A 9,619-nucleotide genomic window follows, 5' to 3' on the forward strand; every position below is an offset into this window, starting at 1 on the left:
TCCCTTTCCCGGCCCCCACACAGGGTGGGCACTGGAAAGCGGTGGTTAACCCGGGTGTGCTTGGCCCAAAGGCATGCCAAGAGCTGGCAAAATCCGGCTTCTGGGCGCCCGATGACCTGACTCTGCCCGTTTGCCCTCCCTGGGCTCGCCTGCCCAGGCCTGCCCCCCTCGCTTTGAACAAAATCATTAGCTGAGCTGTGGCTCCTGATCCTTCTGATGCTGATCCTTGTGTAAAGACGTCCTCCTCCCCGGCTCCTCCCTCCACCCCCGCGGGGAACCAGACAGCCAGGGATGCTGAGTCCCTTAAGAACTCGCCCTTGAAGTCATCGAGTCTGGGAATGAAAGGCCTATCCAAATGACGGTCATAGCTCCCACTTCCTGGGTGCCCACCGAGTGCCATTCATCCTGGCCCGTCTGCGCTCGGCCCTCTGTCTGAGGTCTGCTTAAACCCACTGTGCAGACAAGGAACCCACTCAGAGAGGGGCAGTGACTTGTCCAAGATCACCCAGCAGGGAGGCGCAGGCTCACGTAGGACCCAGAACTCCTTCCAACCCATGCTGTGTGGTTACACACAGGCCCTGAAGTCCCACCTTGCGAAGGTAGCTTCTCGCTTTCTTTGGTTTGGGGCATTTCCTATGCACCAGGCACTGTGCTCAGCACTTTTCAGGAATGATCTCACTTGATCCGCATTGAAAACTTCCAAGAAGTCACCTCTGCAGATGAGGAAATGGCCCCCAGAGAGGCGCGAGGCTACTTGCCCAAGGTCTCTGAGCTGGCAGTGGCCGAGCTCCCCAGCCCATGCTCTTAACCCCCAGGGCCACCCTGCCAGCTGTCAGGGGAGCCAATATTGCCTCGCATCCATGTGATTTTCAGGACTCGTCTTCCCCCAGCACTGCACTGACCTGCAGGCTGCATAAATGACACCCCTGGTGACCTGGGCCCCACTCAGTGGCCTGTGCAGGCCTTCCCCTCCCACCCTCCCTGGGAGGCAGGCCCCAGGCCAGCCAGGGCTTTGAGGTTCCTGAGTGTGGTTGGCGCCCGGGTATGAGTGTGGTTGGCGCCCGGGTATGAGCTGGACAACTCAGCCTCAAGACAAGAAAGGAAACAGCAGCTGATGGCCCTGGCCCTGCACTTGGCTTGTCTGCTTTTCCCTCTTGGCTCCGTTTGCTGAGGGTAGGGAAGAACTTCTTCCCCCTTTGTCCAGCTCCCACAGGGTAAACATTACTTTTATGTCCCCAGATTTACATTTCTGTCTTCATTCATTCACCATCTATTTATATAAATCCTTTTTAAGAGCTGGATCCGAGCTGGGCTCTGAAGGCCAAAAGTGAATTGATCATGACTCCCCTAGGCTGGCAGGGGCCCGTGACCAAGACCATGACCTTGGCCTGGGTCAGGGAAGATGACGTCCAGGTGGGGCCTGTGGGGGTGGAGGACAGCCAGGAGGGCAGGGGTTCCCGCCACACACATTCATCAGGGGCCTTAAGTCGGGACTGTGATAGGACTGAAAGAAAACCATGTTCGTGCAGACAGCCCCGTTTCCCAACCACACCGTCTTTAGTGCACTAAGGATTTCTCCTCCTTTGACAGAAATCCTAGAATAACACGTTTATGCGCCGTTTGGTTGTGTTAAAAACATTAATGTGTCAAATGCACATGTTTAAAATAGATTGCAATTGTTATACTTATGTTGAGGTCTTTCATCACTTTTATGCACTCTAAGGCCCGGAAATGGGAAGTGCCCCGAGCCTCTCTTGAGCTCTGAGAGGCCCTGCACCTGAACTGGGTCCTGAAAGGAAGGTGTCCCCATTCCCCACAATGGCGCATACAAAGGCACTGAGGCACTGAGCACGTGCCCGTGGGCAACTACGTGACATCAGTGTGGCCGTGTTTTACAGTGTGAGGCAAGCCAGGGAGAAAGGCAGGCGGGAAAGCAGAACCATCTGGAGGGTCTTAAAGTCCAGGCAGAGGAGTAGGAGCCTTTGCAGGGGAGGCTTCTCAGCAGGGGAGCCCATGGTCAGATTTGAGGTCTCTCCTGTAGCAAGTTCCTTTTTTTATCAATTAGGAAGCCCAGTTCTCCTAGTGATTGGTGAGATTCATTGAGGGCAGGCAGGGGAGGGGATGCAGGTAGCGAGGTCACTTCCGAAGCTGGAGAACCAGCATAAAGAAAACTTTCTGCCCCAAGGGCAGAGGGATGAAATCTGAAGAGTGCCTGGGTCCGGCCTTTGGGTCTCAGCCTCCTCCATCCCCAAGCACTGGGCACAGGACCAGCCACAGGATCAGGCTTGTTGATTCATTCATTCGTTCAACAGATGTGGGCTGAGCACCGCGTATATGCCGGCCACTGGTCTGATGATGCCATGGTGAACAAGCAGACAAGGACCTGGTTTCATTGGAGTTTGGAGTTTGGAGGGGGAGACAGACAACATATAAATAAACAAGAAGATTCCAGAGAAAGGCCTGTGCTGTGAAAAAGATAAAATGAAGACCGAATAGAATGACTGAGAGTGAAGGCAGCTGGATTAGTGGGTCACTGAGAAGTGACATGTGAGCTGAGGTCTGATGCCAAAAAGTAGGTGCTCAGGAATGTTTGTTGATGGTAATCAAGACAAGTCAGAAGGCAACAGACGTATTCCAGACTTCACCTAGCAGAGCACTTATTGGTTGCCTACAGTATACTGGGTCCAGTGATCAACACTCAGACACAGTCCCTGCGTTGAGAGCTTACAGCCTACTGGGAGAGAAAAACGTAAGGAAATGCGCAGATAAGTATCGACTCACATTTTTTTTTAATTGAATGAAAGATTCTTTAAATGCTATGGTGCTTTACAATTTTCAAAAGTTTCACACACAGTTTCATAGAATCCCATAATAACCCTTTGCTTCTCCTACTCCTCTATGCCCCCTCCCCTCCCCTCCCCTCTCCCCACTGGTAACCACTAGTTTCTTCTCCAGATCTGTATAGACTCAGAAATTGTGATGTGCAGGGCCCAGGAGAGAGGAAAGGGTGTGAAAGACCTGATTTGGGCTGGCTGGGGGTGTGAGAAGCCTTCCACCCCTCCTGGAGAACATGATAATCTCGCCTTTTACAGAGCACACTGGAGTTTCATGCATTTTTTTAAATAAACATTTTATTTTAGAACAATGGCAGATATACAGAATTACTGAAAAGGCAATACAGAGAGTTCCCACTCTACCCCGCATCCAGCATCCCTGTGATTAACATCTTACATTGTACGGTGCGTCTGTCACAGTGAATGAACCAAACTGATACATTATTATTAACTAAAGCTCACACTTCATGCAGATATCCTCACTCTTTCCCTAATGTCTTTTTTTCCTGCTCTAGGATCCTACCCAGGACATCACGTTACATTTAGTTGTCCCATCACCTTCAGCTCCTCTTGGCTGTGACAGTTTCTTGGACTTTCCTTGTTTTTGATGACACTTTTGAGGAGTAGCGGTCAGGTGTTTTGTTAAATGCCCCTGGATTGGAATTTGTCTGATGGTCTGATGGTTTTCACATGATTAGACTGGGGTTGTGGATCTGGGGAGGGAGACCCCAGAGGTTAAATGCCATTTTCATCACGTCGAGGCTACACGCCATCCACGTGACTCATCACTGCTGCTGTTGAACTTGATCACTTGGATGAGGTGTGTTTGTCAGGTTTCCTCACTGAAAAGTTATGCTTTTTTTTTTTTAACCCCTTTCCAAACTGTCCTTTTCAGGAGGAAGTCACAAGGCAGCCCATACCTATGGAACAGGGAGTTATGCCCCATCTCCTTGAGGGCGGAGTATCCACATAAATTATTTGGAATTCTTCTGCACAGATTTGTCTATTCTCCAACTTTAATGCATTTTTACCAATATTTTCATGCTGCATCTTTTTACTTTTTAGAAATTCAAGAACTCTACTGGTGTTTCTAGGGACTTATAAATATTTTATTTCAATTACTAAAATGCATGAAATTACCAAGGCATTAGATTAGAGGGTAGGGGAAAAAAAGCCAGTGATTATTTTAATTTTTTCTATTGTGGATACACATTAATGAAAGATTGGAGAAATAACCCAAAACTGAAGAACCCCTCCAGCCTCGCTGCTCAGAGCTGACCATTATTCACATTCAACTTACTATTTTTAATTTTTCTTCTATGCACAACTTTCACACAAATTATCATATCAATGTAATTGCATTTCTTACCTCCTCCCACCTTTTTTTGCTTATTCTCATATCAAAATCATTTCTCCTATGTTGTTTTACAGACTCCATAACCATATTTTTTCAATAGCAGATAAATATCCCCTCACGTGGCTCACAGTGTCCCCCATCCCCCCAAACTTAGCAATACACCCAGCACATGGTCAGTGTTTAGAAATTATTTGTTAAATGAATGAATATACAACAAAGTAATCATTCTCTTGTTTTTAGAAGCATAGGTCATTTCCGTTTTCTTGATTCTAAATAGTATGGAGACAAAATAGATTATTCCCTTAGGAGAGTGTCCCAGAGTGGAATTACTGGGCCAGTGGGGGCCAAAACTTTTCAAGATAAATGCACCAAACCAGAAATCTCCCTCCCCTTCCCCTCTGAACCACCGGCAATTGTGCTGAGGGTAATAATTTACAATTGATTAAAGAGTTTGCGAGTGTTTTTTTCCCATCTTTTTCCTCCCTCCTCTCCCCCTTGCCTCCTGCCAAAAAGGGGGAGGAAATTATCCAAGAAGGTGAAGATGTTCTCAGACAATCATATTAACATATTCCAACAATCGCAATTTGCAAAATAGTAATCACAACTCCTGGGATCTGGGGGGCGTTCATCAAAGCGGCAGGTTTAATTCCATTTTAAATATTGATGAAATGTGCTTTGGCAGCCTCACCCTGGCGTGGCCGGGCCAGGGGAGCCGCAGCACGGCGCAGGGGAGGTGGAGGGAGGGTTGGTGAGCAGCTGCTGGGAGGGGAGGCATCTGTGATTCAAATTGGTGGCTGTGCAGCCAGGTAGAGAGTGAAAGGGGGTAGTGAAGAGGGCTGTTAAGTCCATTGCTGTCAATTTCTAACGATCAGGGAGGGGCCTGAGGACTGGTTCAGCACAATGAACCCAGTTTGTCTGGTTTCAGGGTTACCACTGAAGAGGTTGCAGCTGCACTGATTCGAATAGCCTGGAGACTTCAGAACTGTAATTATCAACCAGGCTGCTCGCGGTGTGGCAAAAGTGGGCTTCACCAGCGCTTAACTCCTTGTGTGCCGCCGCTCTCCCGGCCCCCGAGGTTGGCAGCCGTGCGCGGATTCCCAGGCAGCCTTCCCAGGGGAAACTGAAGCCCACTGGCCTCTGAGGGCTGCCCTCAAGGGCCAGAGCATGCAGGCAGCAAGGTCACGGTCACAGACAAAGAAATAGTCGGGGTGGGGGACAGAGGAGGCCAGCTCTGGGGGACAGCCTTGCCTTCTGGCACCATCAGATCTGCCCTGAGGTGGAAAGTCAGGCTTCCTGGAGACCGATGAGCCTTGGCTTAAATTCCACTGGCCGTGGACACAAGGTAGGGCTTGTCTTCTCTGAAATGGGGGTAATCTCGCCTCCTCTACTGGGCTCTCACAAAGGACTCAATGAGACCTGGCGATCATTTTTAAAGCACAGAGCACACAGTAGGCTGTCAGCAAGGCTCGATGCTATCACAGAAGAGGCAGGGGTTCCCCCCTAGGACGGGGACTCTGGTTCAGAGGGCAGGATTTCCGCGAGCCCTCCATGTTTCAGCTATCAGGGGTGTCCTTTTTCTCTAGCTTCTGCCATTTGTCACCCACAGAGGATGAGTACTTCCATCCTCTGATCTCTTAGGTCGGAGATACTGAGCTGGGCGTGGGGTGAAGACAGGAGGCATCCTGAGAACTGCTTGAGGGCAGGGATTTGGGGCCAGTCCTCCTTGTCCCCACGAAGAGGGAAGGCTGGAACAAGGGAGCACCACAGGCAGGCAGTGTGGTGCTGGGGAAAAAACACGGGCTTTGCTGGGAGTCCTGGTGGATGAACTATGTGCATGGCTCCGTGACCCTCCCCCTGGAATATAGCCCCAGTGAAATTCTCCCACGTCTCCACGAAGAGCTGTGCCCAAAAATGTTTGTCCCAGCGTCATCCCTGGTACCTGGAGGTGGAGGCAACTTTCGTGTCCAGCACTGCGGGGGTGGGTCGTAAAACGTGATGGAAGCCTACCATGGAATATCAGGCAGCAGCAAGAAGCAAAGAACGAGATGTCCACATAGCAACAAGAATAGATCTTGAAAACACAGTGTTGAGTGAAACAAGTGAAGTACAATGAAATTCACAGCACAATGCTGTTTATGTAAATTAAAACCACATTTGCGTACAAAACAACAATACATATTTTGCAGAGCTACACGGTTTTTAGGGATATATATCCCACCGTTGGAGTGGGTCTCTGTCATGGTTGGGGGAGGGGTGGGCATGGGTTTGGAGAATAAAGGGGAAAAAAGAGAAGAAAGTCAGTCTGCAGAGGGGCCTGGCACAGAGAGATGACAGGGGTGTGCTGTGGACTAAGGAATGTGTCCCACTCAACTCTCTCTGAGTTTTAAAAGCAGCATAGGCCTTGTAGTCAGACAACCCTCAGCTCCAGTTCTGAGCTCCCCTGAGTGCTAACCCTATGGTGGTGGACAAGCCATTCGTCCTCTGAGCCTGTTAGTTGGTCCGTGGAAAGGCAGGATTGCTGCCGTCGGGTGGTCACAAGGATGAAACTGAGGGAGACGAATGTGTGTGGGCCTGCAGGACTGACAGCTCGTCCTCTCCATTCCCCATTGTAAAGACCTGAGCAGACAGAGGGGGTCAGCCCCCACTGAAGGGTCGAGAATGGAAAGCCCAGAAAAGAAACTAAGACCTGAAGGCTCTGGCTCCTGCCGGCAAGGCCTGGACCGGCTGTCCCTAGGGCATTGTCTGTGCATGTCGGGCTGGGCAGGTGTCCGAGCGAGCTGCTCTCTGAGCACCTGCTGGGGCTACCCAGCTCAGAGCGGCCAGACGATGTCACGCCTGCCTCCACTGACAGAGTCCACCCCCAACACACAAGCATCCCAGTCCTGAGACCCCGCCTGAGGGCTCCCAGGGCACGGCAGGGCAGGCCCTGCGAGCACCAGGTGTGACTGGCTCTCCCCTTCCCTTGCAGATGACGACGAGCATGAGTGGATCATCCGGACGTGTCGGAAGGGCTGGGACGAGACCATGGGTCACAAGCCCAAGCTGTGAGTTCTGCAGCCACCTCTGTCCCAGGTTTCCTTCTGTGCCACTGGCGTTGGCTAGCCCAGAGGGCAGGCTGTAGTTCTAGAACCTGACTTTTGACTCAGGAATAAAGGCTTTCTGTAGTCAGTGGCCCCAAGTGTACTTTCCTTAGACTATTTCTTGGAGGACCCTCATTCCGCCTGCATCAGAATCACCTGGGCAAAATAGTGAACTAGACATTCCTTAGTCCCACCCTGGTACCTGCCAATCAGAATCGCTGAGACTAGGGGTCTAGCAATTTGCTTCCTCAGGTATTTCTCACACACACGGATGTTTGAGAACCATCACTTTATAATGATAGATAAATGTAATTAAATGAGCAGCTATTGTGTGTAGGCAGTGTGGGTATATTATCTCAGCTCCTCACAACAGCCTTGTGAGAAAGGGCTTAGCATCACCTTTTAAAGATGGGGAAATCTGAAGTTCAGAGAGACTGAGTGACTTGCCCTAGGTCACACAGCATTTGAATCCAAGCCCTTCTGAAGATAAAGCCCAGCTGTTTTTTGTTTTTGTTTGACTACAAACTGCCTGCCTTACCAGTCTTGATTTCACAGGGCAGTAGGTCAGGATGACTGTGCCTCGGCTCACAGTTGGCATCTTCCTGTAAGCTCAGGAATGATTACACAAGACCACCTTTCCTTCTTGGAAGCTTCTCTATCTGAGCCTTGTACCGTAAGCACAGAATCAGTCTGCTACCACAGAAAGAATGCAGCTTTGGCATCATACATACCTGGGTTCAAATCCCAGCTCAACCATAAGTATCATGTAACCTGGGGGCAAGTCACTTCACTTCTCTGAGCCTCAGTTTCCTCATCTGTAAAATGGGTATAATGATGCTTAAAACCACTGGGTAGCTGTGTGGATTGAAAGGGATAACACAAGTAAAGGGCTGACACTTAGCAGGTATTTGCTATGTGTTTGCTTTAAAGAGGAAATTGTTAGCTGTGCATACAGGGTAATTACTCTTCAAAACCTCCCAGAGATCTCATGTACCAGCTGAAAAACCAGCAGAGGAAGTGGAACATGCTCCAGGGCCATACTTGGGACACAAGCACCTTGGATCTTTGCATAATTTTACCTCCTTAGAGGTTGCTGGATCCTGCAACCCCCTATGCCTTGTCCCCTGGCTCACCAAGGGCTGCCCGGTAGAGGGAGGCAGGCCTGACAGGGCTCTGCCAAGGTCTGCAGGGGCAGGAAACTGGCCTTCAAACTAGGGACCCCGGAGCAGCATGCTGGGGCAGAGCCAGGAGTCCAAGGGGGTTGGGGCCCACTCAGCTGTGGATGGAGGGGCAGGAGGGGCAGGGGCTGTGGCCATCTCTTCCCTCCAAAGCAACAGTCACCTCAGTAGGATGATAGGATTGATGTCCACCAGGGATTTCCAAACTGTGTTTGAAAATAGAAATTACATTCATGGAAAGAAACACAAACACACACAAACTAAAACTAAACTAAACTATTTTCAAAGATACACATATATCTAAATCAATGTTTGATAAACGGATTGGAAGAGTGCAGGGGGAGGGACAGGGATGGGGTCAGAGCTGGGGAATGCGACACCTAATGAAGAGCAGGGCCCTGCAGGGGTGATGGCCCCTTACACCACCAGGAGCTGAGGCTCAGGAGCAGCTCTGTAGGGGACGGGAGCCCGACAGGGGTGGGTGGGGGAGCCTCGGCACCACGCAGAGCCACTCCACTCCCTTCCTGGCGAGCTTTGGTTTGAACAAACAGTTCTGCTGCTAAAGGAAAATTTGGCAACCAGCAGAAGGATGCGCCCTCTCCCTCCCCAGATTACGTGGTGACTCGAACCCAACAAGGCCAGTATGAGACCCGGACTTGTGCTGAAGCTGGAGGCCTGTTGCCCTGTCTCCCATCCCATATTCCCTTCACTTCACCACATCAAATTCTCCTCCCCTCTTCCAATCAGGCTCCCCTGTGCCTCCCTCCCTGGCCCCCTCAGCATTTCCTCTTTTGAACTTACTCCGTGAACTTCTCATCTAAGGATACAGCTCAAATGCCCTCCTCAGTCCCGACAGCTTGTTGGAGGGATCCGTCTGTTTACAGCATCTGCCTGACAGGGTGCCCCTCTAGGGCCCTTCTCTGAGCCTGCAGAGCGCACATTCAGCAGCGAGACAGAGGACAGCAGCCAGCCTGACTTCCTACAAAGCTTAGATTAGGGGAGAGACCCACCATCCTGCCTTCACGACACTCAGTTACTAGTTGGGAAACAGAACCAATCTTCCAGGAAGGGGTTTCACTGTCCAGCAGCCCAGGTGCTCCGGGGGCCAGGCCTGAGCCCGAGCCCTTAACCAGAGAGCAGGAAAGAAATGGGATCCCACCGTGCTCTGGA

General features: G+C 50.6%; 1 protein-coding gene across 2 annotated transcripts in view; it reads left to right on the forward strand.

The window, feature by feature from the left end:
- The window catches only part of MORN5 (MORN repeat containing 5), a 41,200-nt gene that overhangs the window by 23,949 nt on the left and 7,632 nt on the right, over positions 1-9,619 (forward strand). For both annotated transcript variants that reach the window (XM_010956188.2, XM_074362173.1), the window contains exon 5: positions 7,160-7,235. In XM_010956188.2, the coding sequence (XP_010954490.2) occupies positions 7,160-7,235 (76 nt within the window). The remainder of the gene's footprint in view (positions 1-7,159; positions 7,236-9,619) is intronic.

This window comes from Camelus bactrianus, chromosome 4, assembly GCF_048773025.1.
Source record: "Camelus bactrianus isolate YW-2024 breed Bactrian camel chromosome 4, ASM4877302v1, whole genome shotgun sequence".
Taxonomy (NCBI): Eukaryota; Metazoa; Chordata; class Mammalia; order Artiodactyla; family Camelidae; genus Camelus; species Camelus bactrianus.